This window comes from Mytilus edulis, chromosome 7 (genome assembly GCF_963676685.1).
Source record: "Mytilus edulis chromosome 7, xbMytEdul2.2, whole genome shotgun sequence".
In the NCBI taxonomy this organism is placed as follows: domain Eukaryota; kingdom Metazoa; phylum Mollusca; class Bivalvia; order Mytilida; family Mytilidae; genus Mytilus; species Mytilus edulis.
Genome location: NC_092350.1, coordinates 38,651,763 through 38,674,527, shown reverse-complemented (window position 1 = coordinate 38,674,527; position 22,765 = coordinate 38,651,763). Strand labels below are relative to the sequence as shown.

Here is a 22,765-nt window from a genome sequence, read left to right as displayed (position 1 = left end):
TTATATAAAGACAACAGTAACAGTGTTCACAAGTTATAAATCGATTAAGAGAAAACAAAACCACCATTCAAATATGATGTGGTTGGAGTCAAGACCTGAAGAATATATATTTAAAGATGTTCGCTACTTTTTTTTTTAGTTTAGTTTTAGTTATCCATGAAGTGGCATTAAAATTTGGCCGGCTAACCCCTTTCTTTTCTCTGTACAATTTTATTTTGTTCACCCGATTTTTTTTCAAATCTTATAAAAATCCTAGTTATTTTTCCATAGTTTTTGGAAGATAATAAATGTACCAGTGTTGAATGAATGAAAAATCCCGGGTGAATCATTTACCGCCAAATTTTCAATTAATCATACCTCAAATACGAGGACACAGACCTTTCATTTTTTATTTTAGTTTCCGTTATTTTGATATTATCAATTAACAATTAACAATAATCTTTTAAAAAAGCTTCTTTTTCAAACAGGAGCGAACATCCTTAAGTAAAAAATGTATGGTATGAATCACATGTCTTAACATATGTCTTGTATCAACTCCTCATTAGATTGCTGTACAATTTGTTTGTTTTTTGCAATTTTCCAAGTATAATATTAAGTATGTGAAAAGAATTATGCGGTTAATATTTTTCTTAAAACATGTTGTACATGTCAGCTGTTATAGCAAGTGTTACTACCATGCACCAGCATTTACGTACGTTTGAGGCGTTCTTGGTTTTTCTAACGTTCTGAGTTATCCGGCATACCTGCTTTTATGGTAACATGGATAAAAAAAAATGCCTTTTTGGCTCGAGTTTCGACCTCATTTTGTCTGTTTCGTTGATGTTTTAGTGTAGTAATAAGAATACTGATAGTTTCTATTATTATAACAAATAGATGTTTGCATAAGATTTGTTGTTTGACTGCTCTATTCACTCCTAAGTCCGAATTTTAACAGCGGACAGTCTTTATCAAAATACATTAAATTTACATCTTAACAAGAGTACTCAAGAAATGTCTCACACAAACATGAAAGTGTGCCGCATAATGACAGCAATGCAAGTCACAAAAAAGTATACTTAACTTGCTTTTGATTGTTACTGCAATACTCAGACATCACTTAAAACGAACCTTCATTTTGGTAGTGCTCGCAAAAATACAACAAATAATAAGTTCTAATATATAGTAGGCATAGACTTCAGCTATTGCTTATAAATAATCTGAATGAACTCTTTTTGTGTAACCTTATTAAGTTACCCTCACTCTAATCTCTCAAAATGAAAAAAAAGACAGGATTCATCTCTAGTCAATGACCAAAAAAGATATCAAAATTGCGAGTAAATGGGAAGCAAGAAGCAAGAAGCAAACTGTTAAATGCCAGCAAGAATGTCTAATATTTAAAACATAAATATTACACTGTTCTGAAAAATTAAGCCTGTTATGTTCCTATAATGTAAGTGCTACAGACATGTGTTTAAAAATTGGAAGACACATTAAACAAATATGAAAATATAATATCACCAACAATGTAACTTAAACCGAACGACATTGACTTGAACATCTAGGTTAAACAAACAAAAAAAGGTTACCTGAAACCAAATCTTAAGGGAGACGGATTTATATAAGTTTTTCTTGTTTCCGAATCCCTGTATTTATATTGTATAATTATATTTCGTGCACTTTTTGAAAATAAAATATTGTTTAAACTAAATCTAAATGAATAATATCCATATAAAAGACAAGGTTTGTTTTGATATTGATAGCATTCAACTCGTTAATAAGCTTTGTAAAGAGTTTATAATATAGTTGGCATGAATAATTATGGCTTGGATATATTACATCCAATAATATTTATACATTCGGGCCTCCTATTGCAACCAATTAAATATATATGGTATATTTCGATTCAATTTACAAAATTTAATGGTTAATAATTTTTTTAAGTAGTCGAATAAAAAATGACCCCAATTTTTGACATATACATCATAAATAATAAAATCTGTGTAATACATGAGAACGAATTGGATTTTCAGCGATCTAAATATAATAGTTACACTTCTACGCAAAGTAGAAATACAACTACATAATGAGCATTATAAATATTAACCAGTAAATGCCGGGTGAAACAAGCTTTGTAGATATGATCTCCCCTTGCCTCTAAATCTCCCTATCCCCCGATCCTTTCTGGTGAAGGTAGATTGATTTTGGTCTACAACAACTATGCTTTCTTCCTTATTTTTTGTATTTTGTCCGTTTGGTAAACTTGCTGGAATATTTACAGATGAATTAGGATTCGAGTTTTTACCAAATCCTTGTCTTGAATTGACAGGTTCATTTGTTTGTACACCAAGGAGTTTATTTCTAAAGTTAGTATGTGCTCCTCCGCTGAAAAATGGATTTCCAGGCAAATCTAATTGTCCATTACTGTTTTGGACAGTTCTCTCTGTCACAAGAGGCTGAGGGTTTCGTGATCTCCAATCACTGGACAATATTCTGCCTCTAGTTCCTTGGTTGGAGATCAAATGTTCCTGATTTATTTGTCCGTTTCGATTTTGAATATGTCTCTCAGACACTAGAGGCTGGGAGTGTCCTGATCTCCAATTTCCAGATATTCTGTCTTCTTGATGATGGTTAGTATGATGTGGTTCTTGGTGTGTTTGTCCATTACTGCCATGCCTGTGTCTTTCTATCAATGAAGGCTGTGAGTTTCCTGATTTCCAATTTCCAGATGTCATTCTGTTTCCAACTCCTTGATTCGTAAGATGTAGTGTTTCAGGTTTTGATAAATTTTGACTTTTATTTTTACCTATCAAGTTCTCATCCACAATATGTGAACCGAGGCAAATATCCTCGATACATCCTTTACACTTTTCATCATGGTATATAAAGTACGAATCAACCATGCAGTGAGCTTTGGGCTGATGGTGATGATGACATTCTATTTCCGGACATTTAATGTGTGGCTTTGGTTGTAACGTGTCCATACCTGGAAGTAAAGAGAAACGAATAAAAAAATTATTCAAAGAGATTATAATAACATCAAAACCGACAATAGATGAGGCCCCTCATGGGGGGTCCTAGTAATCACATAATCACCATTTTTTTGCCAATATAATCACATAATCATTAAATATTTGCTTATCTTTAGTAATCAAATAATCATAAACTAAAAATACAGTCCTAGGTAATCAAATAATCATGAAATATTTGGCTTAATAATCAAATAATCATTAAAAAAACGGCCAAGTAATCACATAATGAAAAACCCCATGAGGGCCCTCATAGATCAATGTAACGTATCTGTTCAGCCTAATATTTAACATATACCTTATATTTATTTTTACCAATGAGAATATTTCTGTTGCATTTATGGTTCGATAATTTACAAAACAAAATTTTTTAAATTGAAATGCACGTAGGTTTTATCTTTTTTACAAAACATATACCTTTTGAATTCACAGGCACTAAGCTTTGCCCTTGCATTTGCTGATTATTTCTTGTTCTTTCATTTCCTGGCTCCAAAGAATGTCTCAGACTTTCAACACTAGGATTCTTTCCAAATATAGAACCTAATCTATTGATATAACTGGGTTTATTCCATTTCTTTTGAAGTTTTCCTGTGTTAGCATTCGTGTTGTCTACTGTGTTGATGTTTACTTGAGTGACATCTCCAATCAGTGAATCAGCCACCACTTGTGAACCATGACAAATATCCTCTACACAACTCGGACACTTAACACCATGGTACATAATGAATGTCTGAACTTTGCAGTGTTCCTGTGGAAAGTGATGAAGTTCACAAGATATTTTTGGGCATGTAATCTGTAACGAACCTGTTATCTTACCATCTTTAATGTTTTCTTGACCTGAAATATAAATTTTATAATTTTCATATAAAATATCCACCTATCACCATAATAGAATATGACTTTCTTGAAACTTACTTCGAAAAGCTATAGTCTGATTCTTAATTACAAATGGGCTGCTATCAGGTGTACTGGTATAAATCCTGATGCGCTGCAGTGCAGAACAATGTTGAGAGATAGTTACTAGTATATAGCTATGTGTAACATTAATAAACAAAGATTTCCAGCTGTATAAATAGAATTTGGTGATTTAAGACAAAAGGCTATCAATAATTTTTTCATTAACACAAACCAAATAGAATCTTTAAATCAAAAGGGATTAAAATCCGCCTAGCGTTGACTCTGTATTAAACTTCATTGCCGAGAAGCAGGTTAACTGCTCGAAAAGGGAAATACACTGCTAGAAATTATAGTTCTAGAGTAAAAATCCACGATTCCAGAATGAACCTTTTGATCTATTAAAATTATAATACCATGCAGCTCAAATCCAATATCATAAGCATCATAATTTTCACCAAATATATACAATTAATGTCATTCTCTAATTTAAAAAAAAACTTAATATTAAACGAAAATGATATTCAAGGAATCAAAATTTTATGATGATAGTTAAATTTCAAGGTTGGTGTGCTACTATTGACAATCATTCAGTAGGTCCGAGACCACCATTGTCGTCCCTTGATTTTCGTTGTATATATATAGTCCCTAGTGTTGACAGTGGGTTACTTGCCATTAATTTTTATACCCCTTCCAAATTTATTTCTCCATGTTTTATGCCTCAAATTGCAAGTAGGGGGGATGAAATTACACTGTAAAAAAGTTTGGGTCCAGAATTTTAAAGGAAAGTAGTAATTTGGTCCAAGTAAAAAAGGTTGAAAAATAGCACTTCGGAAGCTGTCAAAAGATTTCAAGACGCCCTAAAGATAAAATTGTCCATATTTTGAGTTTGAGGCGATGACGTTTTCTATAATTTTGATATAATTTGTCCCAAAAGTAGTACAACACACTGTAAAAGTTTCTTTGAGAAAGCGCAGGTGGGATTTTTTTTATTTTCATTTATGTTCTAAAAGAAATGCACTACGAAATAATTGTGGTCTCGGACCAGTAGTCCGCAGTTCATTTTGGTCTATCAATTACATGTAAAAAAAAGTCTTTACAATTTGAACATACGAGAGAATAAATGACGTTTCTACTTTTACAAAACATGTTTTGCATCTTTAAGATAAATACAATTTTCTTTAAATGGGTTAAAGTACATTGAAAGTTCAAACATGCCCTAGAAATACAGTACGTCGAGTAGCATTGATTTAGTAATTTATAATTTATTTAAAACAATGAACAATGTTAACATCAGCAGTCATGTGTTAAATTATAATATTAGTGAATCTAAATATAATTTATTGCATATATAATACAATAACTGTCTATAAGTAAGTCATATAACAAAACAAGATGATAAATATAGATGTTAGGATTTGTATACTAAAACTATTGTTTGAATGTCACTGTGTGGCGTCCCACAAGCCTCGTATGTTCTCACATACCTTTTTAAAATGAATTGTTATACTAGTATGACGCTTTGTTATCCTATCCCATTTCATTTTGTCAAGTTTAAAATGATATAATCTACAATTTTTTCGCAAGTTTGTGTTCCAATATTATACACTTTCAAAACGTCTTGGAATCTTTATACTTTCATTTGTATACTTTGAAGTTATATCTATAGAGTAAATATGTCCTAAACCCAAAGAACTGGTAAAAGGTGACTAAAATCTATAATTTCAATAAATATTGTGAAATTCTAGGTAAACAAAAATTACATCAACTATTCTGTCGAAGTGAAGTTTGGTTTTGTTTTTCAGTTACAAATTTACAAATTTTATTTGCAGGGGTTGTTCGAACATGACAAAAAACATTAAATTAAACAGCAACGTTCCGTGCATTTAGAACCAAGACCATTCCTTTGAATATATTGTCTAAACAATTTATTTTATTTTATGAATACAAAATGTAACAGTTTAATTTTTTATAACGCTTTTGGGACTTTTATCACCTTTCCAATATTGACTATACAAGTGAAACGTATAAAGAAGTACCTACAACCGCGACAATGAATAGGTTTTTTTTCTTCTTGAACAATTTAAGCATTTACTGCAAACTAAATTTAATTGGAAAATTTAACGTAAAAAGAGAAGTGAGCCTTCTTAATCGATAAACCTAGCTGTATGAGAAGCTTTATGTCGCAAGTGAATCAATGTTTATTTCAAGGGGTGGGGGATTACTGCACACATACATTAACATTGTAGTTGAATAAGTAAAATTAATAAAATCAGCGAGATAATTTTTATTTTCAATTTAATAAGTTACTTCACGTAGAGTTGTTCAAAATTTACTGTCTTGCAAGCACCTGGAAAGGCGGCATGTCGCTTTAAATTTTACGCAGCTTAATTACATCTTAAAAAGCGAAATTTTCTTCTGGTTTAATTATAATGAAATCAAGCAATGTTTAGAGTTTTGGTCTTGTCGGCTGACTTTTTTGAAACATTAACTTTAACTTTTACTTTAACAGAAAGGTTGTAAATACATACATATATATAACAGCGTATTTCATTTTGAATAAGACAAATAGTTTCTATTTTCAGCTCTATCACAATGGTGTATTGTTCACCTTACCTTTTAGTATGTGAGGTACTATCAAAAGGATGGTACAAAATAAATTCAGCATTTTGATGTAAGCTTGCCGTTGGTCCCAGGAATGTGAAGCCCAGTTTGTGTATCTCGTAGATTATTTATTTATGTACGGTTTCCGTGTTATAACCTATAAGATCACTTTCAATCATTGCACAAAAACATTATTTTTACGTCATATACATCAAGTAGTAAAGGTAATTTTTGCCCGAGGTTAATTAAGTTTCACTATGAATGACATGCGTAAAATGTATTGATCATTCTATGGAAGTAAAAGGTTCGGTAGGGAGTCAATTTACTAAATCCTGTGGATGTGCTGCAGCTGAGCCAGCACAAAATACGACTGTGACGGTTAACTGTGCGGGTTTCTTTTTTCGTTTAAAATTTTTAATTTAATAGAGATATCTTATGTCAGTTTTTCTAGAAAACCTTTACCGTTCCTTGTACACATGCTTTTAGTAACACATAAAACTTTGACCTTTCCCTAAAAAAAACTTACATTTTAATACATTTTGAATTTAGTGGTTTCAAGATGAAATGGACTTTTTCAGTATTTTCCAACACGTATCACATACATCTTTAATGTGTGCCACAAACCTTTGTTCAATGGAGACAGATTAGCAATAAAAAAATACAGATGAAATCACGTTTAATGTGTTTTAATAGTAAATTTATATATAAATGCATGTGTACATTTATTTTATTGCCGTCTATTGATCATCGGTTAATTCCCTTACATTTTTCTTGAAATTAGTGTTGATAAGTCTTACAAATATATCATTTTTTACGGGAAAATTTCCAGAAACTGCATTCAAAACCTCGAGTCACGATTTAATGTATGCAAGTACGTAATTGTAAATTAAAATAGAAGTATATATGACTCAGGGATTCAGATCAAATTATTTTATAGGCATAATGGGTGATTAAAAGGAAGGAATCAACATAATCTTCTTTGATCTAAAAAAAAAAAAAAAATATCCCAGAATAAAAAGAGCGATCGACTTCATAAATGAGAAAACGTGTATCTTACAATTAATGTACCCCTGATAGAACCAAACAGGGATCGATTTGTATATACTAGTAGTGGTTTGATGCCGAATACTACGACATTGTCTTAAGAGTGCAAACAAAAACCTTGCCCAACTGCTTATGGTCGTATTGATATTTTTGTCAAAATCCAAAACAATCGATTTGCGTAATGATTTTCATTGAAAATCCCAACCAAATACCTACCCCCGGATCCCAACCCAATACCTACCCCCGGATCCCTACCAAATACCTACGGTACCCCCGGATCCCAACCAAATACCTCTTCCCAGATCCCAACCAATTACCTACACCCGGATCCCAACCAAATACATACCCCCGGATCCCAACCAAATACCTACCCCTCGGATCCCTACAATTGAGCCTTGGATTGAAGTTTTAACACATAAATTGTTTTACAAAGAGGTTGAGGGTTTAGTGTTGGACGTAATACTGAATTATTAATGCGATCAAGTCGGGAATAATTTTCGACATTGAAATGAACAATGAACGAAAAGGGTGCTTGAAATGTTGTGACATTAAAAATTGTTAAAAAAAACACCACATAAATAACAAAATAGATACTTCAGGCATTCACCGCAATAAGGATTAAATTGGATTTTTTGGTCGCCACAACTTTTGGAGACCGGAACCATCTAGAGGATGCGATGACATGCTTAAATACGGTTATTTATTCTTTTAAATCCTTGGGTCTTTGCTTTTAAATATTAAGCTGTCAACCGTTCCTGATAGGATAAATGCAGAAATATGCTTCGGACACATGATTTTTTTTTTTCATTTTTAAGCAGGTTCCGTGCGGGTATACTCAAATTGCACCTGGACAGTTTTTCCGCCTTTTTTTATCATCCACACAAAAGTGTTTGTTTTGTATATGTTTCAAGATTTACTATATAGTTCCACCAATTTGGAATTCATCCTAATGATTGAACCATAGAATGTGTTTGACCCTACCTCCAAATGATCCATGATTGTGTAATGAGAAATACCCATATTACATCCATTCTTAAATTCATATTTCTAATAATCAAATTACTAATGTTTTGTTTTGTTTCTCCACATATTTATAACAATATAACAATAGGCAATGGTTACTATTCATCATGTCTGTAACATACCATAATTGCTTTTTTTCTAAAGTTGACTTTTTGTGGAAAAATTTATATACAATAAATGATATCCAAGAATAAATAGGTTTATGGTCGATTTGGTCTAACTTAAACTACAATGTGTTAATCGCAATTGTAATTGTAGATATATGCTTTAAGGCTCTTTGATGGAGATCAAAACAAGACTTTTTACGATATTTCAAATTGAATAATTATTTTTGATGGAAACAATGCGAATAACAAAACATCACGATTGCACTGCTGACAAGCACTGTGCAAGATCAGAATAAGTGCACACCCTCTAAAAGTAGAGACAGCTAGATATGCTAAAACCTATATAGATAAATCACAAAGATTATGTAAAAAATGCACCTTAGATAAAGTTGAAGACGAAGATCATTTTTTATGTCAGTGTCCCCTTTATAACTTTTTAAGAAAAGAATTTTATGATAATATTTTAATAGGTTGTAAAAAATTTGATAGCACAAGTCAGTGCCAAATTTAATTGGCTTTTTATTCAAGAAAACCTAGAGGTATTAAAAATATTGCAATTTATATTAATAAATGTTTGGAGCTGAGAAAACTATCAATATAGTATAGATATTGTTTTATTTAAGACGTTGAGAATATTTGCCTGTTAATAATAGATGTTGGTATGCCTTTTTTATGTGCATCGGGCTCAGATCTGGCTGTGGTTTAACATCTAAGAATTGAAATAGTTAAATTTTTATTTATGATTTATGTCAACATTATTGTAACAATTATAAAAATCATTGTAATATATTACTTTACTCTTCATGGGCCCTTTAATTGGAATTAAGTTTTATATGAGGTCTCAGTATGAGGTAAACTATTTTGGAGACTGGATCATTTTCTACACAATTTGGGAAATGCCTGTGCCAAGTCATTTAAAATATGACAGTTGTTTTCCATTCGTTTGAAGTGTTTGATTTTTTGATTTTTCAATTTGATAAGTCCTTTTTCGTTTTGAATTTTCCTTTGGGTTCGGCATTTTGTTAATATACCTTTTGTGAGGGCCTCTTTTGTGTGAATGTTTTTTTTCCGGATTTTCACACTGATACTTTTCCTGACCGATTTTGATATTTTTATAATTTAGAGTTATCTACCTTGTTGCAGAATGTCAACAAAATGAAAAACCGGCAACATTTTTAACTTTGATGTTTTCTTGCAGGAAAAGAACATGACAACGAATTGCATATACATTTTCACAATTCTCTTTTACATATCTTCAGCTCTAAAACTATTTCAGCCAAGAGAAATAATTCATTTATTAGAAAATTCGTGCTTACTGGCAGTTCTTGTTGAGAGTGATGACGTGTTCCTCCCGGGGGACACAGGACAATTATTGAGGTCGTTGTCTGAAGTTTCTTTTCAATCAGAACCATTTGTTCAATTTGGGTACATCAATTTGAAATCCTTTAGGTGGCAAAATAATCAAACGCTTCAGACAATAAAACGAGAACATCCTTCAGTGAATGATATAGTTTTATTTCCAAAATCAAAGGTAGATAGAACATGTTTACTTCCAGCAAAACCTTTGATGCCGAAGGTGAATGTGTACAAAGGTTCAAAGTCAATCAATTTATTAGTAGATTTCATCAATAACTATTGTGGTACGTACCGAACAGTAAAAGGTAGTGTATCTTATGAAGGTCTTCATCGAGAAGAAATTCTGAAGAATTTGTTTTCGGTATCAAGCATTTCATACGTTACATCGAATTATGTGTTTCAAGAGCAAGTTGTTGATGAATCATGTGACAAAAATACAAATAAGAAAGAAAATATAATCTGCGATGATAAACATGATCATCAAAAATCATTTCAGAAGACTATCAACCAAAAACAACATGAGATTCCAAAATGTGATCGAATAAAAGTCCCGTCAAAAGATGATTTTTTTCATGACTACCTCAAATTATCAAGACCAGTTATTATTGAAGGAGCTATGGAATCATGGCCTGCTATGACTAAATGGTCAAATAAATTCTTGCGTGAAGAATATGGAGATAACAAAGCTCACATTAAACTAACACCAAGAGGAGAATTTGAAGGAGTTGAATCCTCAGAGCTGTGGGACAACTATAAAACATTTAGAATTCCAGAAGCTGTACAAAAACAACTTGAGTTTTCTGACTTGGTTGTTGTCCGTCCAGCCACTCTTAGTATGAAATTTTCTGAACTGGTTGATCTAATAGAAAAAGTTTCTGATGGAGTAGTAAATAATGTCTCTGCTTATTTAGAGTATTCATCAATACCTAACCATTTACCAGAGTTAGAAGATGATATAAGGGAGATGCCTTTCATTATTGATGTTTTAAACAGACAACATTTAAACATTTGGTTTAGTGATGGGAACACACTAGGAAAACTACATTTTGATCCATTTGATAATTTTTTATGCCAGGTAAAGAGTTATTTAGAAATTGAATACAAAGCTTTTATATGAAAAGATTTTTTTTATTTAGTAAAATACATTAAACAATGTTACAGGTTTACTAACTGACAAGCAACACTTTTTTTTTTTACTGATGACGAATTCTAATAAAAAGACAAAATGTGCATGTACATATACATAAAGTACTTTGACCATTATGTTGACATGCTTGATGAATTTGGTTTAAAACTAGATGTGTCAATGCGACACTAATCATGCTAATGGCCTAGTCTGAAAAATTTGAAAAATCTGCAATTTCAATAACACATGTGGACACAAACATGATGGTAGTCTCACATATCAAAAATCAGCTAAAAATGTGGAGGTGCATATAGAAAAAAGGTCTGTATTAAAAATGTGATTTTTAACAATTTTGGCAAAAATTAACAAAGCGGAACAAAACTTAAACTTGATCTGTAACTCATCATGAGTAACTCACTTACCAAAAATCAGCCCAATATCTGAAAGCATTTAGATAAAAAGTCTGTTTAACACTGATTTTCAACAATTTATCAGAGGCCAAAGCCCGTAATTTCGGCAAAAATTAGCCGAGCGGAACAAAACTTAAACTTGATCTGTAACTCATCTTGGTTATCTCAGATGCCAAAAATCATCCCAATATCTGAAGGCGTTTAGAAAAAAACTCTGTATAATGGTTTGTTGCGGAATGACGGAATTACAGAATTTCAGAATTACCAACAAGGATAAAACTATATGGCACCGACAACTTTGTTTCAGGGCCATAAAAAAAGTTTTATGCCCCATATACATTCATACATTGTTGTCATAGGGACACTACATGTATGTTTTCTTTCTGGTCTCTGCACCATCCATTTGTCTGTCCTCTATCTTTCCATCCAGTATTAGTATTAAGATTTGATTTAACATGTTTAAGATAAATGTTCAATGTAGTTTACCATGAAGTTGGTAATGCCTTATGTACAAAATGTAAATGAAACTTAATGCACTAGTTCATTAAGCAGTACATTTTTATAGAATACAATGCATGTACATGTATATGTCAAATAAAGGTTGAAACTGATTAATTGGCAGGTACATGTACTTGATCTGGTAAAAAGTTTAGGTTTATGGTTTTTGATTTGACAATTCACTGAACATGAGAATGTAATAGTGAGGCATACTGTCTTATGGACACATGTTCTTCAAAATGTGGCCTGATTTACAAAACATGTATCGGTCAACAGTTTTTTAAAATGTATACATTTATATATATATATAGTAAAGTGCATATCTCTCATTAAAGGAATGAAATAATCTTGGAAAATATAATTGTGTAAAGAAAATTTAAAGTCAATGTGTTGATCAGATATTGTCTTGGTTTTGTCTTATTTGCATTATTTTTGGTATTTAATAAGGGTCTAATTTTTTGTACAGTGTATTGTTAAAATAAAAATTAAATAAAGTTGTTCCTGGATCTATAAACTAACTAATTATATAATTAGTTGAAAAGCTTAACTTGAATTGTCCTCTGCCATCACATGCATTATAACTTAAATTATTTTTTTAAATGGTTTCAAGATACCAAACTTATTATCTGTTTCTTTATTTTTAGATAAGTGGACAAAAACAAGTTCTATTATTTGAACCACATGACAATACAAGACTATATGAAAGTCACATTCCAGAGGCCATGTTAGCCTACAACCATTCCACTAAACAGTTTACCAGGAACCAGTTGGCACAGAGTACATCCATGGTTATGTCCCCTGTTGACATAAAGAAGGTTGATTTCAAAGTAGGTTTCTGTGACGTCTAAAAGCTTATCTTTTAAGTATTTTTTAAAATTTTTATTACATGCATAATTAGTAGATTAGAAGTGTTAAGTTTTATAACTGAATCAATTTACATTTTGATAATAAAGAAATTGTAGTAACTTTAAAAGCTCTATACATTTGCTTTTAAAGGTCAATGCAATCTGTATCTTTCTTTTAACAAGTCTTAGCTATAATAGGTTAAATATACTAGGTAAGCTAACCTGATCAAATTATTAGATGTTTTTCTAATACTCACTAATTTGTCATGGCTTATTACTTAAAAACTTGGGACAAGAAAAAGGAAATTATATTATATATATATAAACATAAGAAATTTTTATTCATTGGATTATATTATATAATCCACACAATATTTTCTATTACTTCTCATCTTCAGTACTGTATTATTATTTTCATCACTTCTATAGGTCTCTATCTGTTTCAGTTCTTATACATCCTTTGCTTTCCAATAATCAGCTATGAGTATTCCAGATGGAGGTAAATTCAGAAAAGTGCTTCAGACACATGGAATTAATAACACATTGTTTTAATTTTATGTGACTGACTATCATAGTTTTAAATATTTGGTTCTTGCTAATAGATTTCTTAAATAAATTTCAAAAATCTTTTTCCCAACAATGTCCGTTTAAAAAGAAATCCTTTTGGAATGTGTCTATATCTGATTGCAGGTCTGGCATTCCTATTCTTTAAATACTCATAATATCACTCTTAAATATATCTGATTTCTTGTCACAATGAATGTTTTTCAAAATGCAGGAAGACTTGATACAAAATCATTCACAACCATGACTCAAGCCCAAAGTTATTTATCATGTTTATCTCCCCTTAACCTTCATATGGAAAAATAAGTTGTAGCCAATAAAAATCTTATTATCTTTAAAAAAAAATATAATCTTTTAAATTCAGTTTGTAATCGTTGGAATGTCCTTTTTTTTAATGTATAATGATCGCAAACAAACTATTACCCTGTAAGAGTTGCTGGTCAAAAACCATTGAACTCCAAAAGGAGACAAAGTTGTTTAATCCCAGACCAAATGTATCCAGGTTTCAATATTCTTCCTTTATGTACTTTGTAAATCCAGACACAACAGAATATCAGTAATGGTGAGCATATAGAGAATGGTGGAAGAATTTATATTTTAGCCCATGTTAACCCTATTTGTCAAAGGTTTGACAGAAATAGTTGTGTCCTTGCATGTATAATATTGCTAAATTATAATTTTTTTGATACAAGTTTTTATAAGAATATTATTATAATAGATAGTTCATAGCAAGTCACTATGAATTACAGTTTCTGAATATCTCTTTCTATTTATTATGGTTTGTTGAAAAAAGGAGCAACTATAATTGCTTCATTAAGGCTTTAAATGTCTATTAATGCTTATATTAACACTGTCCCTATAGTTGTTTAAGCCTGGCAATATTTAAGCTTTTTCATGAGAAATTAAAGGGCAATTTTAAGACCTATGCATTCATTTTGTATTACTTTCAATATTGTCAGTCAAATTAATAATCTTTAAGATATCACGGACTATGTTGCTGGTTATATTTGAAGTGACTTTCAGAGCATGGCTATTTAGAAATTCCATATATTAACACTAGTTATCCTTGGTTTATAGTGACAAATTATTATTGACAAATGCATGTAGTTCTATATAATGGTTAGAGTTGTATGATATTGAAGATTTCCATTGTTCAGATTACTTGAAAAAAGTATATGTAGGGTTAACATATCAATGAGACAATAACCTAACATCTGAACTACACAATGCAATGAATGAAATGAAACAGGTTGTTGGGATTTAAAGTAATGCAACAACAACCCAACAACACAAAAAATCACTGAAAACATCTAGAGGTCAACTTACCCGAGGGTATCACCAGCCCAGTAGCCAGTACTCCGGTACTGGCATGAAAATACGGATTTTTTGTGTTATTAAATTTGCTGTTACAAAATGTTAAAAAATATTATAAATTAAGGAATGTATCTCCCTCATGCAAAGCTCTGATTCCTTTCAAGGTTTTGGCTATACTTTTTTTGGAACTTTTGGATTATAGCTCTACATATTTTATATAAGCTTTGAATTTTACTTATTTTGGCCACAACATCACTGAAGAGACATTATTTGTCGAAATGCGCATCTGGTGCAGAAAAATTGGTACCGTTAATGTTATTACAATCCTTAATGATAGTCAGGCATGTATATTAAATGTAAAGCTCTCAGTCTAGAACATTTATTGATAGCTTTCACCCTTAAACAAAAACTACCAGGCGCATCAATTCGGCATGCAAAAAAAAAATTGCAAAATAAAAATTTATAAATTAAAATTTTTAAGGATACACATACGAGTATTCAAATGATGTAATGTCATTAAATAGCGGCATTTGGTTTCAAAATTACAGTTTTATTGCAGATGACAAAAACGAACTTGAATCTATTACAAGATTATAATTTGTTATACTCTTGTAGTTTCGGAGAACATTTTACAGAGTACGGTTTATCTGTTTGGAATGCGAGGTACTAATCGGCCATTTAAGATTTAAATCAGAACCCTTCGATATCGTATGATATGCCGATGCGAAGTGACTACCAAAGCCAATCACCCTGCAAACACGCAAAAACAGTCTTGGAAAGTCTCATTATATTTTGCGTCCATAGACCACATGATAATTTACGAATAATATCTTTAATTAATATTCTTTAATATTGTTAAAAGTAATAACAATATAAAACGTAGCATAACACCATAAAAAGTCTTTTTTCTCGTGATATATCAGTTTGTTTTGGGGATATAATGTTTTTCTTGTATTTCTCGTGAAATCGTGGTAACGGAAAATGGTTTGTTTTTCGGGTTTTGGCTATAGGACGGTTAATTGAGAAGCTGCATGTACATAAGTACATGATAATTTAAGGAACTGGAGTCGCGTCTGATATCAGTCAGAAAAATCACTGCTTTGCGGTCTCACTAATTAGCGACAACAAGCGTCAACAAGCGACAAGAAGCGACAACAAGAATTATTTTAGCGACAACTAGCGACAAGAATCTATTTAGCGACAAGAAAACATTTTTTTTAATTAAAATTAATTATTGCAATAAATATTAAAAGAATATGCAAAAGAAAATAATTTTAGCGACAAGAAAGTTAAAATTGATAGAAAAAAATGAAACATTATTTACATAATATTTTATCATCTATTATGAATAACAGCCAGTATTACGTTTAATTATTGTATTATGAGATTACTTTTCCTTGTGTTTTAGAACATATTATTTATCTTATAATTTGTTTTTTAAAACTCTTTTCGTGTAATATATATTAAGCTCGCAAAATGAATTATTTGTGCATCATTGTCCCGGCTGAAAATATTGACACAAATTGTGAAATACAAAGAACTGAAATCAAACAGGAGGAAAAGAAAATTGAAATGTGAATGTTTTCCTCTTTTTATTTGTTTATTGCCTCATTAAACGATATAATTTATCATGTTTATGCATATTGATTGAAGATGAAAGGAAATTAATGACAATCTTGAGTTTTCAACAGGTGTTCACTATTTACAATGATTGTATATTCTGGCGCGTGTAATTGTATCTGACGCGTGTACAAAGTTGAAGGTGTTAATTGGATGTTATTGTAGCAATAACACAGGGGACACGCGACTCGTTAATCTCATGTGATGTTCCACATTGTGTGTACTGTTATTACCTTAGGGTGAAATAATGTTGTTCCTATCAAGAACAATGAATTATACTGTTAGAAAGGAAATAATATCTGCTTCCTCGTGTTGTAAGAAATACAACAAACGAACAAATCGCAGCATTGTTTGAGACATACGAAACTGACTTGTCATGTAATTTTGACAAATTCAATCGAGAGGTCGCTCGATGGCGAACACGCTGGATTACATATCGCGGGTGCTACCGCAGAGAGATCGTCACAATGAACTACATGTACGTCTGTTGAAAACATATGTACGATTAACAACGAACAACGACGGTTTAGCATCTCTAGCATTGCTGCATATTCATCGAGATTCTTGTGTGAATATTGACAAAGTAATAAAGAAGTTCGTTTCTGCTAAGACCCGAAGGGCAGATTTTTGACAATTTTTAGTAAATTCCATAACACAAAAATGTGTTGTTTATGTATTCAATCAGTAACCATGCTTTATTCTATTTAGATGTTCTATTCAGAAGATTTTTTAATACTTTTGCATTCATGAAATTATGTATAAGTCCTAAGTACATGTAGCTTCTCAATTAACCGTCCTATGACCAAAACCCGAAAAACAAACCATTTTCTGCATAAAAGGGTCCCAAAATTTTTCAGTAGTTGTATTTGTTGGAAAATTGTCTCCAATATGAAACAACTGCTCGTAAGGTCCTGACTTGGTTCTTAACAAAGGCTTATTTATATACATGATATCCAATTTTAGATCAACATCAGAATATTGGTTTTTTTTTCCAATATTCCAAGTACTGCATATTGTTAAGATTTCAAATCTTTCTGGGTTGGTTATCTTTTTTTTTAAATGTTTTCACTCTACAACTTTATAATATTGTGACATGTTTGATTTGATATTTTTTAGCTCACCTGACCTGAAAGGTAAAGTGAGCTTTTCTCATCACTTGGCTTCCGTCGTCCGTCCGTCATCCGTAAACTTTTACAAAAATGTTCTCCTCTGAAACTACTTGGTCAAATTTAACCAAACTTGGCCACAATCATCATTGTGGTATCTAGTTTAAAAAAATGTGTCCGGTAATCCGGCCAACTAACCAAGGGGTTAAATGTAGATTTTGACTTATATCTCTGAAACCAAAGCATTTAGAGCAAATCTGGGTAAAATTGTTAATCAGGTCAAGATATATCTACCCTGAAATTTTCAGATTAATCAGACAACCCGTTATTGGGTTGCTGCCCCAGAATTGGTCATTTTAAGGAAATTTGCCGTTTTTGGTTATTAGCTTGAATATAATTATTATAGATAGAGATAAGCTGTAAACAGCAATACTGTTCAGCAAAGTAAGATCTACAAATAAGTCAACATGACCAAAATTGTCAGTTGACCCTTTAAGGAGTTATTGCCCTTTATAGTCAATTTTTATACGGCCGTCAAAATGTTGACGGGACGTATTATGGTATACAAATGTCCGGTGTCCGTCTGTCTGTCCGTCCGTCCGTCCGTCTGTCCGGCGTAAACATGTCGTACCGTAACTTGAGAACAACTTATCTAAATTTCATGAAACTTAAAATAGTTGTTTTTTATGATGGTCAAATGATCTGTATACTTTTTGGTGAAAATAAGATTTAAAGTTTTTGAGTTACGGCACTTTGTAACTAAAACAGGGGTGTGTTTTTTTTCACATGTCGCACTGTATCTCAAAAACGATTCTTGATTATTGCTTAAAACTTTACACACTTCTTAGTTATATTAATCTTAATATCTGTATACTTTTTGGTGATGATTCAAAGTTTTATTTTTGAGTTATTGAGTATTTTGTAAAAAAGGGGGAGGGTTTTTTACATGTCGCACCGTATCTCAAAAACGATTTATGATTATTGCTTAAAACTGTACACACTTCTTTGTTATATTAATCTAAAGGTCTGTACACTTTTTGGTTTGATTCAAAATTTTATTTTAGTGATATTTGTAAAAAAAAAAACAGGGTGGGGGGGGGGGGGGTTTCACATGTCCCGCTGTGTCTCAAAAGCAATAAATGGTAATTTCTTCAAACTTTCTCAGAAACTATTTATGATTATTGCATAAAACTTCCACACAAGACGTCGGGCGTATTATGTGCTCATGGCGTAGCTGTTTATTAACAATTTTTATACAATTTTGTAATCTTTTACAAAAGTCTTCTCTGAAACTACTGGACTAAATTTAACTTATCTTGGCCACAATCATCACTAGGGTATGTAGTTTAAAAAATGTGTTTGATGACCGAGCCTGTCAACCAAGATGGCTGACATGGCTAAAAATAGAACATAGGGTAAAATGTAGTTTTTGGCTCATATCTCTGAAACTAAAGCATTTAGAGCAAATATGGCAGCTAATTATATTGTTAATCAGATTAAGATCTATCTGCCCACAAATTTTCAGACAAATCCAACAACCTTTGTTGGGTTGCTGCCCCTAAATTGGTAATTTTAAAGAAATCATCATTAGGGTATCTAGTTTTAAAAATGTGTCCGGTGACCTGGCCAACCAAGCAAGATGGCCACCATGGCTAAATTGAACATAGTGATAAAATGTAGATTTTGGTGTGTATCTCTGAAACCAAAGCATTTAGAGCAAATCTGACAAAGGGGGGGGGGGGGGGGTTGATGTTCATCAGATTAAAATCTATCTGCCCACAAATTTTCAGATAAATTCGACAACCTGTTGTTGGGTTTCTGTCCCTGAATTGGTTATTTTAAGGAAATTTTTGGTTATTATCTTAGATATCATTATAGTATCTGATAATATCTAATATCTAATACTAATAAGCTTCATTTCACATGATTTACAAAGCATTGGTAAATACAGGTGAACAACACAGGCTCTTGAGAGCCTCTAGTTTATCGTAAATCCACGGAACTGATATATTTCATAAGGACTGAGGATTTTACATGCCTTCATCATGTTTTATATTATTACAGAGGTTTCCAAAGTTTGCTGGCACTTATCCACTGAACTGTACATTAAATGAAGGGGATGTCCTTTTTATGCCCTCATTCTGGTGGCATGAAGTACAATCTGTTCCAAACAGGAAAGAAAAACGAAACCTAGCAGTAAATTATTGGTAAGAATATAATATTTCATTTTGTGTTTGCTCACCTTTTTGTTTGGTTAAGCAAAGAATGTGACCGTTAACCTCCTTTTTTAAGGTTTTAGCAAAGAAAGTGATCATTAACCTCCTTTTTTTAAAGGATTCATCATGTTTTAACATACGTTTTGTGTGTAAAACTGAAACATCCAATTTAATTCAAACATACAATGATTGATATATTTTCAAAAAAACTGTATTAGGTGAATTAATATTTTCATAAATTAAATGAGTCCTTAATTTACTAATGAACCTTTTGTTTTAATTTGTATGTTTTGTGCATATATTTTTTTATGGTCTGAGAAATACTGTTATATTAATTTTTCTTGCAGGTATGAACCATTTCTGACCAAGGAATTCCCATGTCCCACATGTAAACTGGATGTTAACCCAAAGTATAGACACTTACTATAATAATTAGTAGATTCTTTTACATGTTTTATATTATGATAAAATGCCTCTACAAGGTAACCTGTTTTCGTCTTTGCTGCAATTTTTTTTTTAAAGATAGACATAAATATTGCTTTTCTACAGCAATATTAATATTTAGTTCAAATATGTGAATGAAAAAAAAGTTGCATGGCTGTGAAGAAAATATCAACCCAAACAACACAATAACAAGGGATGTAGAGGTCAACATATAGTGATGTTCAAAAATAGACTGTGATTGATTGATAGTGGTGTGTTTAATGTCCAGTGGCAAGTATTTAGGATGAGACATACAATAGGTAGGGTCTGCAAATAAACTCATCATAGTTGCCAGGATTTAAAAATATTGTACGCTAGACACACTTTTTCGTCTTCAAACAAATGGAAGTTTTTAACGACCTTGACTGGCTATACAGCCCTTGCACTTCGTCTTCAAAAGACTTGTTAGTAGTGGTTGAAAAAAAACAGGGCAAAAAGGCAAAAGATATTACAAAGTTAAAGAGCATTGAGGACCCAGATTCATCAATTTTTTGCCCTTTAGGTGTGTACAAATAGGGAGATGTGGCCAATGATGCATGTATATATCCATCAGAGTGTAAATGGTGAAGATATGTTGGTTGTTGATCAATAGAAAGTTTGCCCCAACTGTAGATGACATCCAAAATGCATATATTTTATTTTATATAAAATGCACAATACTGTGCACAAAAATGTTGTTTTTTTTTATTTTCAGTTTTGACTACTTAAGGGGGCTCCCTGGTATAAATCTTTTTTTTTTTTTAATATAGGATTTTGCTATATTTTTTCTATAAATGAACTTATCATATACTTAAAAAAAAATTTAGATAAAAATTTTTAAGCTCACAATCTGCCTTCGAAAGAAGCATACATTTTTGTGAAGGTACTTTTTTTCTGTTGAACTAATAGGAGAAATATCGAAATAAAAAAAGAACTAAATTACAGAAATCGCTCAAATTTTACAATGGTTTAGATTAAGTAAAGCTTATTTGAAAAAAAAATAATAAAAAATATAGGTCACCGATAAGTTAAAAAAAGATATCTCAATTTAAATGCAAAAAAATGAATTGATTTTTTTGGGATGATTTTTGTACCATATGATACACAGGTGCTTGAGGACAGGATCCTGTATGAGCCCCATATAGTCCCTCCCCCCCTTTTTTTTTTAATCATAAATCTCAGATTTTTCTATATATATCCCTTATTTGTACTTATTTGTACCATATATACTAATATACCATATTTATACTCTTAATATGCATGTTTACTATCAACGTGAATCTCGACTATATATATCTTATCGAAATAATAATAATCACGTTGTTTACTATCAACGTGAATCTGACTATATATAGTCGAGATTCACGTTGATAGTAAACATGCATATTTAGAGTATAACTATGGTATATTAGTATATATATGGTACAAATAAGTACAAATAAGGGATATATATAGAAAAATCTGAGATTTATGATTAAAAAAAAAATATAAAAAAAAGGGGGAGGGACTATTTGGGGCTCATACAGGATCCTGTCCTCAAGCACCTGTGATATGATAAAGTAACAAGTAAATAAAAGTTGTAAATAAAATTTGTAATGAGTAAAAAAAAAAATCAATTTTTTTCTGAAATATTTGTACTCTCGAGCATCCTTAAAAAAAGAAAACGTTTTCACCCCAAAATGTAAAAGTTTACATTTTTTTTATGAAATTGAAGAAACTTCAGGTGTATCCATCTTTTCAATGGGAAATATTAGTATAACTGACTTTAGTGTTTAAATTTTAATCAATTATTTTTTGCTAATGACCAATTTTAAAGAAACTAATTTCAGACTTGATTTTTTTTATGTTTTTCGGTCTGTGCGACAGTTGAGTGACTGTACGCCCGTTCGCTCGTCCTTCTGTCCCGCTTCGTGTCAAAGTTTTTCTTCTTGACATTCTTCTTGTCTTGACCGTACTTCCAACGCAGGTTGAGGCGGTATAACTATTATAATACACTGAGACTACTATAACACAGTAATACACTAGACCAAATAAAACATATTATGCTTGACGTGTGACATGTCTTCATAGACTTCACAATTTAGATATTGGAAATGAATTAGTTGACTCTACATTGGATGATTGTTTGTTTGTAATTGCAGTAGTAATTATTATAACTGGCTTGTTGATTAACTTGATGAAATGTACAAACGTTCAAAATCATTGTGGAATTTCGGTAAATAAAAAAGACAGGGCGGACAATAAAAAACCGTCGGTGAAAATAGAAACAAAACCATCACAAAAAGATATATAATCAATTCAGTATTTTATTTACGTCTCACCTTGTGTATAAAATTACACAATACATTTATAAAAGATACATTTTGCAAACATAAGCCAATCTGTACAGATTTATAAGAGACGATAATCAACTAAAACTATATGTATATGTACATAATAAATAATAAACCTGAATGGTCAAATTATACAACAAAAGTATTCAATTATTATTGACAATATAAAACTTATCGGCGTCTTTTAAGAATAAAATTACAGGTTTTGGCACATAGTATTATACTATCTTGATTCGAA

General features: G+C 31.3%; 2 protein-coding genes across 2 annotated transcripts; one reads left to right on the top strand and one right to left on the bottom strand.

The window, feature by feature from the left end:
* Positions 1–1,351: 1,351 nt before the first annotated feature.
* Positions 1,352–6,779, bottom strand: LOC139481411 (uncharacterized). Its single transcript, XM_071264731.1, has 3 exons — positions 6,516–6,779; positions 3,423–3,842; positions 1,352–2,962 (listed from the first exon to the last, which is right to left on the bottom strand). Exons 1-3 carry the CDS (start codon positions 6,565–6,567, stop codon positions 2,079–2,081), a joined length of 1,356 nt encoding a protein of 451 aa, XP_071120832.1. The 5' UTR covers positions 6,568–6,779; the 3' UTR covers positions 1,352–2,078.
* Positions 6,780–9,790: 3,011 nt separating this feature from the next.
* LOC139481410 (jmjC domain-containing protein E-like) lies at positions 9,791–20,218 on the top strand. Its single transcript, XM_071264730.1, has 4 exons — positions 9,791–11,108; positions 12,712–12,894; positions 19,581–19,723; positions 20,080–20,218. Exons 1-4 carry the CDS (start codon positions 9,885–9,887, stop codon positions 20,159–20,161), a joined length of 1,632 nt encoding a protein of 543 aa, XP_071120831.1. The 5' UTR covers positions 9,791–9,884; the 3' UTR covers positions 20,162–20,218.
* The last annotated feature ends 2,547 nt before the right edge of the window (positions 20,219–22,765 follow it).

Bases quoted from the DNA above. Each gene is read 5' to 3' on its own strand.
- LOC139481411 (XM_071264731.1), bottom strand. From the start codon at position 6,567: ATGCTGAATTTATTTTGTACCATCCTTTTGATAGTACCTCACATACTA. The intron at 3,843-6,515 runs GTAAGGTGAACA...TTTATATTTCAG, and splicing joins AGTACCTCACATACTAAAAG to GTCAAGAAAACATTAAAGAT. The intron at 2,963-3,422 runs GTATATGTTTTG...CTTTACTTCCAG, and splicing joins AGTGCCTGTGAATTCAAAAG to GTATGGACACGTTACAACCA.
- LOC139481410 (XM_071264730.1), top strand. From the start codon at position 9,885: ATGACAACGAATTGCATATACATTTTCACAATTCTCTTTTACATATCT. The intron at 12,895-19,580 runs GTAGGTTTCTGT...ATATTATTACAG, and splicing joins TAAAGAAGGTTGATTTCAAA to AGGTTTCCAAAGTTTGCTGG. The intron at 19,724-20,079 runs GTAAGAATATAA...TTTTTCTTGCAG, and splicing joins AACCTAGCAGTAAATTATTG to GTATGAACCATTTCTGACCA.